Source organism: Anser brachyrhynchus (assembly GCF_964034855.1).
Source record: "Anser brachyrhynchus genome assembly, chromosome: 17".
NCBI lineage: Eukaryota > Metazoa > Chordata > Aves > Anseriformes > Anatidae > Anser > Anser brachyrhynchus.
In genome coordinates, this window is record NC_137710.1 from 8,912,873 (window position 1) to 8,933,044 (window position 20,172).

A 20,172-nucleotide genomic window follows, 5' to 3' on the forward strand; every position below is an offset into this window, starting at 1 on the left:
TACGGAAGAGCTTTGGGAAAGGGACCTTCATCATTCATTGTACTAACTGCCCTGAAACATCCTTAACACAGAGTTACAGCTGTCCGGTTGCACCACAGTGTCCTCTGGAAAGTCCAATTCAGAAAATAAGATGCCGAACAGTTAGGTGCACCTCAAGTCCCCAGGGCAGCACAGCTGGTGCTGACAGGGTGTCTGGGAAATGGTTCTGTCAGGGGTCTGCTTTAGTAAGATACAGAGACATGAAGATAGTTCAGACCAAGGGGAAGTTTCAAACACTGATCTAGACGGTTGTATGTAGAGGAATTAGAGTAAGGAGGTGTGGAACTCAGTCCTAATGATGGTTTTGAACAATTAATTTCCACATTTTGTCAGGAAAGGGCTCATAATACTGTCTCAATGTGACGTGATGTGCAGCCCAGCCAGAATCCCCTTCTGCTGGCTCCCTGGCAGTGCCAGTGGGCAGTACACAAGAAAAAGTCCAGGCAGGGAGTGCCTCTAAAGTACACAGACCTATACAGGGCCAGGACAGCTTTGTTTAAAAGGGAAAGTACCACAGCAAATACATGAAGGCTGGAAGCAGGTCTGTAACCCCTTTCACCTTTTTTTCCAACTGTATCTGTTTCTTCCCTTTCTTCCACGCAAGTCTTGTCCCATCACCATTGAGGGGGAAGAATAGCGTGCGCATCAATTTCTCAATCCTGAAGGGTAGCAGCAACACTTGTACTAAAAAAAAGGTATTGGTCAACCACTTCAGCTTGTTCCCAAAATAAACAGTCTTGAGATAAATCTTATGGTGAAATTACGTACTTTCATTTTGTAATAACCTGCTCATTTGACAAGGATTCATCCTTACGTGTCAATCTCCTGATGTGTCACACTGGTCTGAAGATCTGTTGGCACTGCTGATGTACAAGAACATCATGGAGGCCCACTTTTCTGTGAAATGCAGTATGTGAACTCAAGCTCCAACTGAATCTCTTCTCTTGGGAAAAAAGTTGCATTTTAAAGGATAATTCAGAAAGGAATGATGTTGACGGAGAAAACTTAAGCTTTCTAAGTAAAGGACAGCTTGACTAACGTTTCTGTATTTGTAAATTTCCTTGCCTTTGTTTCAGTACCCATTAGAAGACAAAATATGGCACAAAATTTTTCTGTAATAGGATTCCTGATTCTTCACTTTTGCTTCTGTCTGATCCAAAAGCTATCAGTAAGCTCTCTTGAGATCACTGGGCTTTGAATTTATCTTTTGACTCATGATCTGTCTTATTCACACAAACAATACTATGTTTGTGCATAAGCTTGATACTAAATGGCATTTTCCTAACTTCCAGATGCTTATGGTTTTAGGGCTGAGAAGGAGCAGAAGCACATATGTATGAGACACTCTACAAGTTATAAACCAAGCATGCTCAGCAGACTATCTTTCAGGTCCCAAAAGGCAAATCTATCTAAACATTGCTGGTGGGATGCTTTGGGGTTAAGCAAAGCCCTGGTCAGACTGGAGGGCTGGGCACAGCAGTTCTGTGCCATGGCCCCGGGCTCATATACCAGGACAAGCAATGCTGCTAAGAGCCTGGACCCCCCTCCCCTTAGCAGCCCTCCCAGTGAATGTGCCTGGTATTTGTCCCGATTATGTCAGGAAAAGCGTGAAAACACAATCACTTCTAATCCCAAAGCCCCTCTAGCTATAGTATGGTTTCTATGCAATTGTTCTCAGCTTGAATACCACTTCCGCTCATTTTCACAGGTCTCCAAGTCCTCTATATATCCTCCCCCAGGATGATTTAAGAAATACATAGCTGGAACAGTAATAGAAGTAATGACATAAATGGTCATTTGTTAATGACTTACTTTGCTTCAAGAACATCACGCCTTTGAACTGAAAGGAATACAGACTTTACCAGCAAGGATTTCAGTTATAAGTGGTGATTACTTTAATTAATATCCCAAGCAAAACACCATGTTGATTTGCATTCACTTTTAAGGAATTAGAACCTCTTCATTTTTGGAAGTTGAAATTAATTCCCAGTGTTGTGACATTAACACCATCAGAAGCCACAATGTGGCCCGCAGCAGCTGTGTCTGTAAAGTTAGCTGTAAGCATAACCAGACCGGAGAGCAATGGCAGTCTGTGCACTAACGCTCACCGTCAGGATCAGGGAACAGAGTAATTAAAGGTGGAGGTTAGTGCCAGTGGCCAGGATAACAGACAATATCTGGGTAAGGAGAAGTAACAAACACAAGAAGCTGAAACACCGAGAATGGTAATTCCTCCTTAAGCAGAAAGGTTGGTTTTCCCTGTGATTATTAAACTTGCATTTCCCCAGGGTAATAATTGTCCTGGATTAAGTGATTTGAAGGAATCAGTTGCTCGGTAACATGTAGCAAGGCAAGGTGGGGTGAGGGCTGCAGAGGTAAAACAAGCCACGTGCTGGTTTCCCTTCTCAGCGTGAAGCCCCAGGCAGCCGCACAGGCCCCACAGATGCCTCCCGCCTGGCGCAGGAGCACACACAGGCCATTTATCGGAGGAAACTCAGAGTTCCGTGCGCCTGGGCAAGTGGCAAGGGTGGGGCTTTCCTGCTCTTACGGGCTAAGATAACTGGCATTTCTTCCCCCCATTTTTAATTGTTCTTCTGTGGTGTTTTCTATATAATCATTATTATCATCATAAATACAGATGTTATTCAGTTTCAGCCTGTGTTCTGGGTTTCTTCCTGTTCACCTCTGAGATATCCCTGTCTCTGTGGCTGGTTCTGTTACACATTCTCCTCTCCCTGACACCAGGGACTTTACTGACTTATTGTAAGCAGCCACGGTTTGACAGATGCACAGCCCCAGTCACACATTCCTCCTGGACTTGCACATTGGAATTTACAGTTTTAAATAATTGAAGTAAACTGTATGTATTTCATATACAGCTGGAAGAGAAGATAACTCCTCTTAACTCCATTTACCAGGCAGCCTGTGTTAGGAAGATATTTTCCATGCTAGAAATGTTTACAGCTCCTCAGGCAGAGATAATCAATGAGAGGCTGCAGTTGTCATGTGTTATCATGTCCACACTGTGATGGTCCACAAGCTGCTGATGTTCTTTTGTTTCATTTTTTTGGGTGTCTTTGGGATAAATTCTTGTTGGAATAACAAGAAGCGAAGGGCCACGTCCCACGTGCTGTGACCTCATTGCCATCCTGCTGTTACCAGCACTTGGGTCCTCTGCAGGAGTCATCAGTGCTGCTGTCAGGATGCAAGCAGGGCATTGCTCAGTGTTAAGTCATTAGTCATGTCCTTGGCTGTTGATGCTTGTGATCCCTTTAACCTTTGTTTTATCATTTCTTGTGCTTCTGCTTCATACAGGGGCTTTTCCATTCATATCTTACTCATACCAGTCTTAGTATTTCCATCACAAACCTCTGCATGCCATAATACATGCTGTAAATCACTGCCCAGCAGAGAAAAATGCTTACATAGGGGCAGGAATGCATTATTTTCCTCTCTGCGATCTCTGTAGCAGAAAGATACTTTGGACTAAATAAAATCAAATCTTTCCAAACCAGTTCAAAAGTCATTGTGAACATAACTCTCATTTTTGTCTAAAACATTTTAACTTAAGATAAACGCAAACAATCCCAGTTTAAATCAAAACAAGCCTTTCTCAGGGCACCCAGCAGAAAGCCACTGGAGTGCAGCTCCTCGCGAGTGCGGTGAGGCAGCTGGTGAGATCTTTCTCTACTGCCGCTGTAACAGCAGCGTTTGCACCACAACCACTTGCCTCATCTGCCAGCCTGGAGGTTTGCACTGCTTGGGAGGCAGGCTGTTGGCCTGAACCAAGGGTTTGAACCAAGGCTGGTTTGCAGGAACAATCCAGGATGCCAGTGGGCCATGAAGAGGCTGTATCAATCACAACCTGTGTGGCTCGATGACGAAACCTCTTGCAAAACTCTTTTTGACACAGGCACTTAGCTCGTTGAGACACTGTGAAGATTCAAAATGTACTTGAACAATTAAAACAGCAAAGTGAAGCTTGAAATCCTTATGGCAACACATCTTAATGGGGTGCCTTGCTCTTTGCTCCACTATCAAACCAAGCAGAGTTTCCTGACTGGCACAACCTTCTTGCTGAAAGCATTAAAGCATCACTTGGTACCGACAGATGACGTGCAGACCCCATTATATTCAATTCTGTCATTCTCTGGATGGTTCCTAAGGATTTTGGTGGTGGTTGCTTACGCTTTTACCTGTCACAGTCCCCAGGAGATGTGCTGACATGTGCTGGTCAGTCAGTCTGCTGAAACATTATTAATTAGGCTCTGATAATCAGCTCGTCCATACTGCTGTGTGCCTGCATTGGCAAGTCCTCTCCGCAGGTTTAGCTGTGGGCTTTACCAGCAAATAGGCAATAGAAGAATATAGGCCCTCAAAGGAGGAAACCTGAGGGGGCAAAATCCGTGCGATTTCTCTATCCCCACACTTTTCCTAGGAGCACGGGGCTTCCTAGCGAGCTCCTCCAGGCTCGGGCGGGCGGCAGGGTGCCGGTGAGCAGAGGGACCCTTCCCCAGCTCAGGCGGGAGCCCCCCTGCAGCCGGCGGCTGGGAGCAGCGGGGGAGCTCCGCGCCCCCGGCCCCGGCCCCGGCCCCTCTCGGCTCCCCCCGGGCGCGGGCGGTGCTGCCGCGGCCAGGGCTGGTTCGAGTCCCCCCTCCGCGGAAAAAGGGCCGGGCCAGGGGAGGGACGGAGGGCGGTGGGAGGGCGCCCCGCGGCTCCTCATATAGCGCTGCCCGGCGCCGGCGGCGCTCAGAGCCAGCTCGGCAGCTGCCCGGGGGCGAGAGGTGCACAGCAGCCACCGCCGCCCCTTCTCCGGAGGCTGGGGCAGAGCAGCGGCAGCAGCATGACTTCGGCGGCGCTGGAGATTTTGGGGCTGGGGCTGGGCATCCTGGGCTGGGTGGGGGTGATCCTGGCCTGCGGGCTGCCCATGTGGCAGGTGTCAGCCTTCATCGACGTGAACATCGTGGTGGCGCAGACCATCTGGGAAGGGCTGTGGATGAACTGCGTGGTGCAGAGCACGGGGCAGATGCAGTGCAAGGTGTACGACTCCATCCTGGCGCTGAAGCCCGAGGTGCAGGCGGGCCGGGCGCTCACGGTCATCGTGGCGCTGCTGGGGCTGGTGGCGCTCATGGTGACCGTGGTGGGCGCCCAGTGCACCAACTGCATCCGGCCCGGCAAGATGAAATCCCGCATCGTGATCGCCGGCGGGGCCATCTACATCCTCTGCGGGGTCCTGGTCCTCGTCCCGCTCTGCTGGTTCGCCAACATCGTCATCAGCGACTTCTACGACCCCACTGTGCCGCCGTCCCAGAAGCGGGAGATGGGGGCTGCGCTCTACATCGGCTGGGCAGCCACAGCCCTGCTGCTCTTCGGGGGCTGCCTCATCTGCTGCTGCTCCTGCTCGCAGCGCGATGAGACCTCCTTCCCCGTCAAGTACTCAGCACCGCGGCGGCCCACCTCCAACGGCGAGTATGACAAGAAGAACTACGTCTGAGCAGGGCTGCTCGGCTCCCCCGGCGCTGCAGGGACGCAGATGGACAGCTCTGAGCCGGTGCTGCCGGGCTCTGTTGGCCAGGGGCACAGGCAGGGACCAGTCCCGGGTTGCTCACCCACCGCGCCGGGAGCATCTGCGGTCAGCTCGGCCGACCAGGCGCTGCAGCGCTCCCCTGCCTAGAGGCTGTCTTAACGGGGCACCCCGGCAAGTGGCGGCCCTAGGCAGGGCAGCGCCCCTCTGCCTGCCAGACCAGCCTCCCATCGGGCCATCGGAGCACCACTCTGGGCCCCGCTACCACCTGCCTGCTGTGCTGGCAACGGCACCCACCTGGCTCGGGGTGGCAGCGGGCACCGAGGAGCCTGGGAGAGCCGTGGCCAAGTCCGCCAGGGCCGAGCCTGGCTGCCGCTGCTGCCTCCATCTGCCCGACGGCCCCTGCTGCAGCTCCAGCCTCGGCCGGCGTTACTGTGGGAGGCTTTGGGAGCACTTTGGCGCCTGCTCCTGCCTCTCGGGGCACTGCCTGGCTGCAGGGACAGGCCAACGGCTGTGCACTGGCGCGGAGGAGAAGCTTCCCTGCTTCGTGTTCTCTCCTGAAAACCTGCGTCTGACTGAGTTCTGCCGTGGCTTTAATTGGTTAAGGTTTTTTCTTTTGTTCTTCTTCAGTTTGGGCAACTAAACTAGAGTTCCTGTCTAAAGCACGACATTAACCTTGGTCCTTAATCCTGCAGCAAGTAACTATTTGGAGAAAGGCATGTGATTGATTTTCATTTGTTTTTGTCCCTCAAAGGAGTGCATTGGTCTGTGTGCCTTTGAGACTTTTGAAAGTGATTTCAGACAGTTGCTGTTGTTTAGAAGAGTACAGAGATTGTCCTAGGTTCTCCATCCCTTCTCCTTTGACTGCTTCTGTTCTGTTTTTACTTGAATATGAACTCATTGCAGGTTGCCAGAATTATTGGAGGGCTAGGTTTGGAGACCTAGGAGACCTTTGCATGTCGTGGCTCCAGCAGGGTGTCCCTCTGCATCCTCTTATCTGCACTACAGGAGACTAGAAACATAAATATTGCCCCGGATATTGATGGTTAGGTTATGGGAGGCTTTCATGGCCTTGCTGATGAGCACTACTTGCTGCCCTTTTTGAATCATGTGTGTTCAGTTGGGCATGCACTTGCTTGACTCCCCCCTGTAATTTGTTAATGTATACTTTCCTTCATTTACCTAATCAGACAGAAATTAAGTGCTAGAAAACTTTCTCCAAGTATTTTGACTGAGACTTTACGCATGCTAATTGGGAGATGTGAAGTTATGGCTCTCACAGCCCTCGTAGCTCCTCCATAGTGTCCTGGTAACTGCAGACTGTAAGGAAGATACTCTGGGCACCATAACTCTTCTGAGCTCTGCACCTGTTAAACTTCACCACAGCCCGTAATATTAACACACACCTTTCCATTTTACACTGTAGAGACAAACGTTTCTTAAAGAAGGGGTTGAAGGGTGGTGTGATACTCTCTTGCACAAATTGTCAAGAGGGAAAAAAAATCTGGTACCTTTAAATTGACACAGATTTCTGCTGCAGACTGGCAGCATCTTTACCGTCATAAGGAGCTTTCTGCCAACAGCTAGGGAGGAAACGTGCTGTGAGTACTCCTCAGAGCACAATGCTACAACCTCGTGGGGCCCTCACAAACACATAGCAATACAGCACACACCTAAACTGTGTATTAACTCCTACAAGTTTCTGATAATGCCGAGACTTACAGATTAACCGTTACTGGGGGTCGTGACAGATTCATATTGACTGCGTTTTGGCTTTGCTTAGCGAACTTAACACCCCAGCAGTATCAACACATACACAGACCTGAAGGAAAGACTAAAGCCTTGCCCCTGCAAATACAGATGTTGAATACTGAGCACAAATTTCACCCTCTGAAAGGTAACTGCTTTCATTTCAAACACGTACACTGCAGGGTCTGAACCCGTCAGACAATACAAAAGCAGAGCAATATGTCTTGAACTAGTTCTGTTCTATAAAGAGGTGCAGTTCTTATACTGTCTACGTTTAAATAAAAGCTATAATATTGTTGTTGTGATGTGATATATAGTTTTGGTACAAGAATGAAATATTCTGTATTTCATCATTGCAACTTTTTTTTAAAGCAGTATAACCTTGTAAACTGTAAATGTATTTAAATGCATATGTTTTGCAAGAAATGACCAAAGTTGGCTTGTTATATGGTTTGGTGCCTTTATTTGTTTCATGGTTATTTTATTTGTATTTTAAATGGTAACGTCCAACTGTTTTTGTCACCCAGCCCATACCTACTGGTATGTTACACCATCACTCAGACCTCTGGTGTCTAGCAAAAAGAGTCAACGGATATTAGCTCAACTCCTGCAGACTTCACTTTGGTTTTTACAAATCTCATCAATTTAATGGGAATTTGTCTCAAAGTAAAGAATTTTTTTTGAAAAAGTCCCAACCTGGCAGACGTGCCAGCACGTACCATTACTCTAGAACCTACAGAAGTACTGCAGGATTTGGGGTCTACCAGAAGGTGAAATCTTTCTGAGGAGTTCATTGCTAGCATTTAGAATCCAATCAGAATGGCTATCCTGGGGGGGAGGGAGGAAAACTCAAAACTTTGAAGGGATTTTTTTTTTTAACAAGCCAAAATCCCTGATAGATGATAGCTTCATGTCATGGCAGGGCTGGGTCCATTTATAACCAAAATCCAAAACAATTGCATATTAAACCCTCTTGGAAGAAGCCAGTGCTAACTGTGTATGTACCAGTAAACACAGCATCACCCCACCAAAACCACAGCTCGTTGCTGTTGTAACGAAGTTTCACTGAGGTCAGGGGGGCAGCACCCAACAATACTAGCAGGAAGTGGGCCCCATTTTAAAATATATATATATTTAATCTCATCCTTCAATATACTTGTTGCTGTGCTTTAAAAGAAAACCAAACAAACAACCCAATTGAATGCTCTTACTGACGTCACTGGCTTCAGGGTGTAAGTTGCTTTTTGCTCTGTTTTGTTTTCCGAGACCAAAACATAGTCCTGGAGCTTAAGAATCAGAAGTGCTCAGGATCAGGCCTGAACCTCATCCCAGTGAAAAAACCTATAGCACTTGTTTACTATTTTTATTTTGTATTTATGATTTCGCATAAAAATAAAAACCACCTAAATCAATCCCTGAACATGGTTACTTTTTTTTTTTTTTTTTTTGGTGAAATACACGGGATTGTTTGGGCTCAAGAAGATGGGGTGTGATGTTGGTGGCCACAGGACAACGTTTACCTAGGTCACTTTGGGGGAGAGAGCTCTTGGAGAGGGTCACCTCTGGGGAAGTGGGAACTTCCCTTGTGAAGGAGTCAGCATCCCAGCACTCCGCTGGAGACTCAGACAAAAGAGCAAGTAGCAGCGGTTGGTCTTGTGATGTGAGCACGTTAGGAAGTGGACTGAGTCCCATCTATTTTGGGAACAGCTCTAAGCATGAAGCCCTTTAAGCTTTCAATTTCTACAAGTTTAAAGTAAAAGGAAAAAAAAAAAAAAACAAAAAACCACTGCTGCTTGGATCAGCCCCAACCTGACCTGATACCCTAATCCTTTCTGCCACTCTGCTTTTTTTTTTTTTTTTTTTCAAAAAGTGCATTCAAGCTGGAGGAAAAACATTTTCACAGTTGCATCAGAACAGAACCTGTGAAAAAATAGCTGTTAAAGGGAAATGTAGAGGCTAATTGCTACTGGGGAAATTTGCCTAAGTTACACGACTGCCAGGGAGGTCTTGCAATATTCTGTGGAATTTTTTTTGCAAGATTTCCAAGCTTTCTAGAACTAGCTGTTGCTTTAAAAATGAAGAAAAAAAAAAACATCTTCAAAGACTTCATTTTGCAGCATTCTTGCCAGCTCGGTTGAGATTAACAAAAGCTCCTTGCCACCCTCCCATTGCTATGCACATGCTGAGCTGGAAAAAGGGTGTCTGCCGGCTTGGCCTTTGTCCTGCTAAACGAACCATTTCATAGTTATGAATTTGAAAGTATCCTGCAGTTCGTACCCTGCAAATCTGGTTAGATCCTGTCTGTGCAAAGAAGGGAAATGCACCAGGCAGAAGGAAAGGGAAGCTCAATCAGTCACGTTTGCTGCAGGATGTTTAAGGAAATATTTCCTTTTCCTGCACAAAGATGTTTGTTGGGCATCTGCTCTTTGGAACTGACTGAAAAGTTTTACTCTGGGAGTGAGAAGTAGGTGTAACTCCAGATTTTCATTTATAAATCTATTCCTTGATCAAATACCATACAAGATGTTTATTCTCTTTGCTTGGCCATCTTTCAAACCACAAATGCAGGTAAATATTAAACCCACTTTCCTTGGTCTGAGACCGATCCATGCATCAGTAATGCTAAATGAGAATACTGCCTACCAAAAGCCACGCTGCACGTGAAAATGCCATGTTCCTGCCTATATTCAGCAATATATGCAGGTGACATTCAGCATCAGGTGATACTTACAATGCATCTTTGTGTGTGTCTGTGTGCTAAAAAATAAAATGTTTAAGTACATGCTTGAGGATTTGCTTTTGTGAGTCCGCTTAGTAAGACACCACAAGTATTTCTGCTTAGATTAATCAAGAGACAGCAGGTGAATTCTCTTTTCATGGCAAATACTGTATCTGTTTTACCTGTACACTGGTTGTGGGGGAACAAATGGTTCCAAAAGCAGAGCCTCAGGGGAGATCTCATATTTATATTTTGGAAGTAACCAAGCTCTATCATTCTTATTTTGATCAGACCTTTGTGCATATCTCTGTGTGTGTGACTCTGCTCCAATCTGTTCCTTGCTGATTCTCTGCAGGAGGGGGGCTATCTGCCTAGAAAATCCCCTCTTCTTCCTACCATAGACTTCAGTTACAAGAAAAGGACAATTTCAACCAATGCGTCATTGATAAAACCTCCCATGGCAACTGTAAAGGCTTTACAGTTGCTTGGATACACAAGTCTTGCTTCACCTTTTCTTTTTCTTAAACACAGATTGAGACATTCTGTCATGAATCAATTTAGCAGTGTCTTTTGTCTGTGACATTTTGGGGGTTTTGTTTACAACTCTGAACTTCCCTCTCCTCCCAAAGCTCACCACATAGCTTCAAACCAAATTCCGGCAAAAAAAGTAGATGAGTAGTAGGTCTTAACATGGAAGCACATGTGTTACATCAAAGGCATCCGCTCAGGGCTTGTGCCAATCTTCTCATCACACTTCATTCCAGCTGCACCTCAGCCACTCTCACATTGCCCTAAAGTATAGCTTTGCTGAAACTGGCCCCTACTGTCTGGGGACACCCAAACTGGATACATCTTACAGACACTCTCACCAGTACCGTGTAAATAAGCTCAAGATAATGGGGATTCACAACACACAAACTTTACCACTTAAAATGTGACCAAAATGAGAAAATATTCATCAGTAGGAGGCTGTCTTAAAAGTTCTCTAGCAAAATGAGTATATCAATGAACTTGGGCATTAAGTAGCCTGAATATAAATAGATGCTGCGTTTACTGAACTACTGGCCTCAAAGCAGAAATCTAAAGCCAAAGGGGTCCTACAGCATGGGGAACTGTAAATACAGCACTGATATCCTTAAAGCAAAAGAAGGGTGAGCCTTGCAACCACTATGTAACTATTCTGATTTCAATCTACAAGAGGAAGAAAAAGAAACGCACCCTTACTCCATGGTCAATAGAGTTGCCAGTGAGAAACAGTGATCTCAAAGTTATTATAGGAGACTAAATTAAGAGAAGACCTCCAACACCCAAGACAGAACAGTACAAAAGGAGTTTGACCATCTAGAAAACCAGGCAAAAAAATAAAAATCTGCATTTTGTACTCCAGTCCTCCTTGGTGCAGTTTGGTTAGCAAAGGCTGTTCACTAAAGGTCTGGCAGCAGCTGGCAGAAAGATCATAGCAGTTACAAGATATTCCTAAAGCCCAGCTGCGATGTCATTCACACGAATCACTACCTCTTTTGTGAAAAAGATGCGTAGTTTAGACAGGCTTACAGTGCCTTGGTGCTATTATGTACAGCAATAGTGGTGGATCCATTCCTTAGGACACCTCATCTCCAAGTCCAGGGAGGATGTCTGCTGGTGGGTTCTGCAGGCTGCACCAGCCAGGCTGAGAGTCTGCATGATGCAGGGAGGTGCTCTGGTATACACAAGCATAACAGATGAGACGAAGCCAATCCATGTTTATTTACAGTTGAGGACAAAAGTAAATATTTGCCTGTAAAAATCAGCTGTTTTAAACAACAGATAACCCTTTCAAAAGGGACCCTGATCCAAACCGCAAGTCATGAACTTTGTACCAGTTGTAGCTGGCCAGGTCCCACAACGTGGTATGTTACATGTGGACAAATTTTAGGTCTTAGCATCATACTGAAACGGCTATGCTGGCTGTTTTGTTTGTTTGTTTGTTTTTGTTTTTAATAACGGGGGATTTTAATAGTTTAGACAAATGCACCAAAAGCTAGGAGGTACACAGAAATGGATCCTACAATGACATTTTTAGTTTGGTAGCAAAAACAGTTTGCAAGGTTAAAAGCATTTTAGATTTCATCTTCATACGTTCCTAAAGTTTCAGCCACCCAGATTAGCTGACAGAGGTCTGAGTAACACTCATCTCAATCTCATTCCAGGTACTATAGCAATTAATCAGACTATATGTCAGTACCCTTGAGCTCTGTTCGCACTCACACACACACTAACCTGAATCGATTCCCCTGTTATACCCCTACATAACTCATTAACAGCATTCACAATCAGAACATTTCCAAAGAAGGTTAAACCTTAAGTGAATTTATATGTGGGCATAAAAGAGTTCACTCTGGAAAGAAAAATAGTCACTCCTTAACAAGAGCCCATGTGAAATCTCAAAAAAGGCATGATTTGGTTTCAATATAGCTTCACATACTTGAAGGAAAAAGTTAAAAACCAACAGTCACAATTCTTATCAGCTCTAACAAGTGCCTAGCACGGCAAAATTCTTCTTCTTATGTATATTTTTAGATTACTTCCAGTTATAATGTTCTGTCCTTACTGTATATCTTTTGTTAGAATTAGGATATCTGTTGCAGCAGCCTGGATAACCTTTAGCCTGAGCTACAAAACCTTTAACAGTTTCCATTTATAACAGCAATCTTTCATTCTATAATACAAATAAACCTAAGTGTTATCTCAACACAGAAGACTCACATGAATACCCAATGACTGCTGAATGATTTCACCATTTTTTTTCTCTATAATTTCCTGCTATTATTTCACTGGAGATGACTGCCAAGATCCAAGCAACATAATACATTTCACTGTGCTTATTTCTGAAATTGTTTACTTTATTTTTGTTATGCTGTTGACATTTTTAAATGTTGACATGCAAGACTGAGGTTTTTAAAATCTTATATCTGCTCTGAATTCCCCACTATGTTCTTGGACCCCCAAATTATTTTTCTCCTGATTTTATTGTCTTACCCAGCTGGGAAGATCTACTTGTCTCATTAAATGACAACTTAAGATAACTTCCACAGATTTTATATGTAGTGTGGGCCATGGAAGAGGAACTTCAACAATTCAAAAAGTTTTAAGACACATGAATAAGAGTAGCTTACCAGATATATGAAAATAGTTTCCCCATAAGTATAATCTTAGTCTACTGTAACAACATAACAACATGGATTGAGCATCATTTCAGAGAAAGGATTAGTCCCAGTGGGTGGTATAGCAAGAAAGGAAACAACAAAGGCCTTGTTGAAACAGTTGCTCTGCAATAATAGGTACTGGATTTTCCCAGAAGCCAACATCACACCATAGTGGTAAAACACTGCTGTTTGGATAGTATGGCAGAAGAGACCTCTTGCCTACTCAGGGTTATTAATGACCACTGCTATTCAAGACATCCATATCATTCTTATTGTCCCTCCTAAAAGGAAAGCTATTATCTATGGCATCCTGCCCAAATTCCTTCAGCGCTGATTACATTCTTTTTAACCTGCATTTCGTGCTCTGAAACAGATTCTGCCACCTGTCCTACAGGCTGATCATCGGTGGTGGGAACAACAGTACCTTTGTTTCCTAACTTTCGCACAAGATTATTGATTTTATTTGATTACTTCCTGGAAAATATATCCATAGTCTTATAGAAATGGCCCTTTGGTTGTTTGCAATGCTAGTATTGAGCTCCACTGGTGGGTAGAAAACAAGTCCACCGTAAAGGCAGAGTGGGAGGAGGAGGTAAAATGGCACATGAATCTTTTTCCCTGTAACAGTTAATAAAGTTTTGTAATCTCTAATTTGTAGTTATTTGTAGTGAATATAATCACTACAAATTAGTGATTACAAATTACATTAAAAATTACACCTATTACTCATTACTTTGTCACAGTAATGTCCTTTTGGGTCTCCCTGTCCATTTGAATCAGAGGCAGTCTTTCTAACATCTGCCCTGCTGAAGGGAGAAGGTGAGGCAAGGAGAAAATGAAAACAGTTTGAAATTTAATGAAATAAAAGACCACAAAAATGTGCTGAATAACAAAAAAATGAGGGGTCATCACATTTTTTTTTCTTAAGGGCTGTAAGCAAGGAGGAGGAGTAGCAATTCTGAAGTAGCTTCTGCCAAGTCAGTGGTGCAGTGCTCTTGGAGCTATGTACAGCATTGCTATCTTTGAAAGATTCAGAGAAGAAACCCTTTCTAAAAAGGAAACATCTTTTGGTTATTTGAAGATATTGGAACAGGTGAGTAAGCAAATACATACATACATGGAGGCCAGTCAAAATGGGACATTAGCCAAGAACATGAACAATATTTACATTTACCAGCAAAAAGTCTCCATAAAGAAGCACTGAGCTAAGAGTTTAACAGACAATAGGAGAAAAAAACCGACAAGGATGAACGCAAACAATGCTGGCATCAGCTTCTAACCATTCTAAAAATAAACATCTCTTCCCAAGAGATCTTCTTGCTTCCTATCATCCATTTGTTCAAAGAAGAGATGAAGATTTTCAGTCTGGGTAGATGGCCCCTGTTCAGCTGCACTACATTTCATTCCCCCTTTCGTTGCAGAGACAGTTTAGTGGGACACACTCCCATATCCTATTCCCTTTCCTTCATTATTCACAGTAGAACCTTTCACTTAGCATTTCTAATAGCATCATGTAGTGCTGTCATTTCAGGAAATGCCTGGCCGTATTCACTGCTAAATCAAGCAGGAGTCATGCTGGTAATTCAAGGAACACCTCATCAGACGAAAAAAAGAGATTGCCGCCGAGCTATTGTTTTCCATTTCATTTCACACACTCAAAAGAGCTCTGGTGACCACCCAGTGGGTGCCCTGAAATACAGATTTCAAGACACTTTCCTGAGCTAGAAAGGCAAACCGGATTTACTGCTCACCCTCTATTGTTACTCAGTCTCTCTTTTCCTGTTAGCCTTTATTTTCTATTTTTGTCTTTCACCCTGTCATTTTCAGTCCTTTTCAGGTTCCCTTCTCAGTTTTGCATGCAACAGTTGGAATGTTTCCCTTCGACAGAGCCTGTTACCCTCAGAGAGTTTGCTGAAGGGATATTCTACAATAGTAGGCAGCAGGACTGAGTCAGAATTCAGTAGCTTTAGCATGGAAAAAGTCTCTCACGGAGGATATGTTCATTGTTATTGTTCTAACTACTCCGTACTTAACACTGATATCAGCTCTTCTACCTCCATAGCTACGTTTCGAGCGGAACCAGCTGAAACAACAATACTCTTCCCCTTCTTCATGTTCATGAAGCAGCACACACTGGATTTGCAAAGCAGGTAACTGTATACCTACTCCCATGCAATGCTGTGGGTGTGAACAAACTATGACCAAATACCAGGATAAAGAAACCTAAACTGTTATCTTGAGGGAGATTCCAAACACTAGTAGGAAGAATGGGAGGCAGCTTAGCTTGGCATTAGAGACAGATAACGTGCAGGTAGCACAATCTTACAAGGAGAGAGACAAGCAGGCAGTGAGAAAAACTGCATAATGTGTTTTGTTTTTTTTCCTCTCTCGCAGATTTTTTAGGGAGACAATATTTCCGTCTCTAGAATGAGCATGTCTGGGAAATTCCACCAGTGCTTTACCATATGTACATATAGGTATTTGAAGGATTGTGCCTGATTTTTCAAAGTTTAGTTTTGAAAGTTTAATAGTTCAAAAATGGCATGATTGTGAGAGCATACACTTACAGAGTGCCATTAACACCAAGGGGAATATATTTTACTGACAAGTGTAAATAAAGAACTTACTGCATTGTATTACGAACTAGAAAACCTGTTCTGTCAAGAAGATTTTAGCAAGTGAGAAAATGAAAGAAATTGACAGATGTTGCCTTTAATGTCCTAGACTTCCTAAGCAGAATATCACTATCTGTATTTGGTGCTGAACTGGCCTGGTACTAGATAGTTTTAGATTTAGACTAGATTTAACCTAGTGAGCAAGGAGCATCTGAGGCAAATATCAACAGTATAAATGCACTAAATAACCTTCAGATCCATTTAGGAGGCAATTATTCCAAGACAGAAGGGTATGTTACATACCAAATTGCACACCATAAAGCACCAGGAGTTCTCACCTGAAGTATCAAGTTACAGAATTATATTACAGCACAAGTTCTGCAACTGTTAAGGGCAAGATCTGTTTCCATTAATTGATGAACTTTTCTAAGTGCTCTAAGATTTACAGGACGTGACGAATAACCTGGGGAGCAGATTTACATCACAAGAATGTATAGAAATAGTGTTTTTTTTAAATTTGAGCTCATATGAACAACGGTTCCCAGGATGTAGTCTACCCCTCAGAGTGATTAGCTAGAGAAGTAGCACATTGCCCTTCTGAGCTGCTTTGAACTGGACAGATACCACTAGGGGGAAGAAAAAAAAAAAAAACGTGGTAGTGGTGATGGTGGGAAACCAGCAAACTGCTTCAAGAGCACCTCTTTTTATAACACAAGTCAGCTTGTCTTCAGGGCGGAGCTGGAAAAGACAATGCCACAGCCTGTGTAGGTTGACTGATATGTTCAGGTAGGGTACATGTCTGGACTGAGATGGAAGCTGTAGAAGAAAATATTGATTTGCTGAGGAATGGAGAGAAGGGGAGAAGCGATTACACCATTCAGACAACCTCACAGCAATGGAAATCAGAATCAAGCCCTAACTGAATTCCTCATACATAACTCCAGATATGTGACAGAAAGGGCTACTGCCAGTTAAAACAGACTTTCCTGAAGCAAACACAGCAGCCTCAGGTAAAAATCGACAGTGCTTATTATTTAATGATTACCACTGTGCTATAGGAAGAGAGAATTTTGGACAGTGCATGTGTCTAGGGAGAGGAATGCAGGGGAGATGACCACAAAGGTCATCTCAGACCTCAGAGCACAGTCAACCCTAGTGTGTGCTGCTGTTCGCAACAACTGTTTTGCAGGCATAAATACAGATCCTTGCAAAGATGAAGAAAGACATACATACTTTTTAAAGAAAGAATCTTTACCATCACTTTGGAGCTTTGCCCTGCAAGCTACCTTAGGTCTAAAGCTATGACCGCTTCACAGGTGACCTATTTCTGTTAACTGGAACAGATACAAAAGAGCAGCATCTTAAAAGCACCAACAGTTTCTCACCGTCATCCTTCAATGCAGAAGTGGATAAACATAATATAAATCACTGCATCCTAATAATAAAAATAATAAAAATACTGAGGGTTGTTTAAACCAATTCAGACACTATTTCAAAAATACAGACCAAGTTTCTTAGAGATATGGCTAGTTTGTTTCTTTAAAATGTAAAGTAAGCCCTGTTTATTCCCCAGTTTCCTGAGATGCTTTATTTTAACAGATTCACTAAAGTGAATCTCAAAAGGGAGATTTTCCCAAAGCACAAAAGGGAGTTGTGTCCCTCTCTCCACCTCCATTTACTCTACTCTGTATCAGTTTTCAATTTGAAGGCAAACTTCTGTGGAGTCAAGAGTCGGTGTTCCTTCCAATTCTGCCAAGTGCACCATACTACACAAATGTTTTGAAATGCAACCATCTCTTAAAATGGGCTACAGCTTCAAATATTCAGACAGAATCTTAACAGCAAGTAGTTGCTATAAGACAACATAGCCTGAAAAATGTATTCCTGGTGCTTGAGTCCCAAATTACTATGGTGATCACAACAGCGTTTAAAAATACCATTTTCCATGTCCATTCCTTATAGGCTAGTGATCCATCCAGCTAGACTTTCAGATCAGACAGGAGAGAATTATTAATGCCATACTTATTTCAGGAGCCCCTTGGTGACTTCTTTCAGCAAATAAAAACACATCAAGAGCCGAATGCCCCTGTGAATTCTTTCCAATTCAATGGCAGGTGCCTCCGATTTTCCACTGACATGCTGCAAATGAATGATTAAATGAAAGTAAATTCCACCGAGCTAAACAGTGGAAAGAGACACCAACACCACAGGGACTGAAAAAACAGACATGCTGCAACAATGAGAAGAGGTGACTGAGCACTCTACTCAGTTAAAAAGACAGCATCTCTTTTTGTAATGGAATATTACCTTTTTGCAAGGGCCAGGAAGTTATCACCTCAATTAAAACTGGTTTAGAAAAGAAAACAAGACTCGGAACATCATAGTATTTATCTGATATAGGCAACCTACTTAACATCAAGGAATACCCAGAGAAATAAGCTATGGTTCTTAAATCACAAAGTGGTTTGACTTCAGAAGAGGAATGTAGTTGAGCCGGGGAATTAAAAACCAAATCAAACCCAGACTTAATTAAATAGACCCAGATCCAGCGATGCAATGAGCTGTGTTGTGATTTGGCTTGTGTATACATTTTACCTTCATTTAGTTCATGAGGTACGATTAGGCTTGCCCATAAATTTCTATATGAAAGCTCCCTACATAGAGCTTGATTTGAATTCTAATCTACGGAAGTCTTCCGAGCCTTCAGTTCATTGAGAACAGGGCACAGCAGAGACTCTGCTAAATGCTTGAGATACTAAATTACTAGACACCTTCTTTAGCATCACCTCTCATTATTGGTATGGTGCCTAGATCCAGGACTGAGTAACATGTAGCAAGAAAAAGTATCAAGTGTTGGAGCAGCTACCCAGCAGACACAACTGCTTTGAGGGGACAAAAGAAATAAAATTTTTTTCAAACAACAGCAATGACTGAAAAACCCACATTCCCTGTTCTCTGTCAGACCCAGGACCATCATGAATTTGTGTACAGTTGAGCAAAAGATCTCTTGCTTACTTTGTTGTGTTTGACCATTGTCTTGCTTCTCTAATTCTGCCACCTGATGAATAACAAAACTCAATTGCATTCGTGTTCTCCTCAAGCATTTTGAAATAAAAGCTCGCATCATTTTCTTTCCCTAGTGAGTGTTTTGTAATATTTCCTCCTATGAAGTGTTTATAACCTAGAGACTTGTGCATAAAGGTGGCACTGTACTTTAGAGCTCCACCCTGGGCAGCATTTTTTCCTTAGTCCTTGAATTTGATCCAAAGGGAACTTTCAGTACCACCTTGAAGCCAACAATGGTACACAAGAGCCAAGAGGGACTTCAATTTTTCCATCTAGAGAAACAAACATTTCTTTCCCTTCAACAAGCCTGACTTACCCTCAAAATAACTTTCAGAGGAATGTTTTCAAGAATATTCCCTCAATGGGGGAACCAAAACCATTGTGACTGACGGATATATGCACAAAGCCAACGATGAAATGTAGACACTGTTTACTCTCCTGAGAGCAGTCCTAGACATTTTAAGTTTTGTTTCTTCCTCAGTTGTGATAACCTATTGATTACTCCACTTTCCTTTTTATAAGTACCCTTCTGTTCTACTCTCATCTTTGCAAGTTAGCACACCCTCAGTGGCCAATTCAACTCAAGACAAAGTCATCTTCAAAAACTACTATACAAGAGACTGATTTTAAAACTTCCATTTTTTTCAGGCCTTAAAACTGGTGTACTCCAGATTAGTGGTTAAAACAATGATTTATTGCTCTCACATTATCGGATTTAAATGCAATGATTGTTCTCTACTAACAAACTGGGGTTGATGGTAGACTAGATTAAATCAAACTAAAATCTCTCTATTTACTGCTTCTGCCATAAAATTAGTTGGCTTAAGACAGCAGTCAGAGGGAGTAGTAGGAAGAAATAGCAGCTACTGCAGCTAATTTTGTTATGGCTCAAGATCTAGAGCAGTTATCAGAACCAGAGCAGTTACTATCAACCATAATTTCATCTAAATACTAAAGCATAAAAGTCTGAGGCAAGACATACATAATCTCCTAGATCAAGGAGGAAGAAAAAATAAAAGCTACTATTGCCCACTATTCAGCCCAGGAATATTTTCTGTTCTTATATAAAAGTTTTATGGTAGCAAATAAGTGAATATTTGCAAAATAAATTTGCTCAGAAGTCATTGTAGAGACTTTTACTTTCATTCACAAGAACAGAAACAGATTATCTTCCAAAAATATTTCAGTTGTAAAATCGCAAACAGTTTATCATCTTCATTTTAGCATTAGGCTGTTTCACTTTCTTGCCATCTTTTATTGCCAAATTACCAAAAT

General features: G+C 43.1%; 1 protein-coding gene across 1 annotated transcript; it reads left to right on the top strand.

Annotated features, from left to right (window-relative positions):
* The first annotated feature begins 4,776 nt into the window (after positions 1–4,776).
* Positions 4,777–8,724, top strand: CLDN5 (claudin 5). Its single transcript, XM_080559826.1, has one exon. It carries the CDS (start codon positions 4,883–4,885, stop codon positions 5,531–5,533), a length of 651 nt encoding a protein of 216 aa, XP_080415952.1. The 5' UTR covers positions 4,777–4,882; the 3' UTR covers positions 5,534–8,724.
* The last annotated feature ends 11,448 nt before the right edge of the window (positions 8,725–20,172 follow it).

Excerpts from the sequence above, each read along its gene's own strand:
- CLDN5 (XM_080559826.1), top strand. The coding sequence starts at position 4,883 with ATGACTTCGGCGGCGCTGGAGATTTTGGGGCTGGGGCTGGGCATCCTG.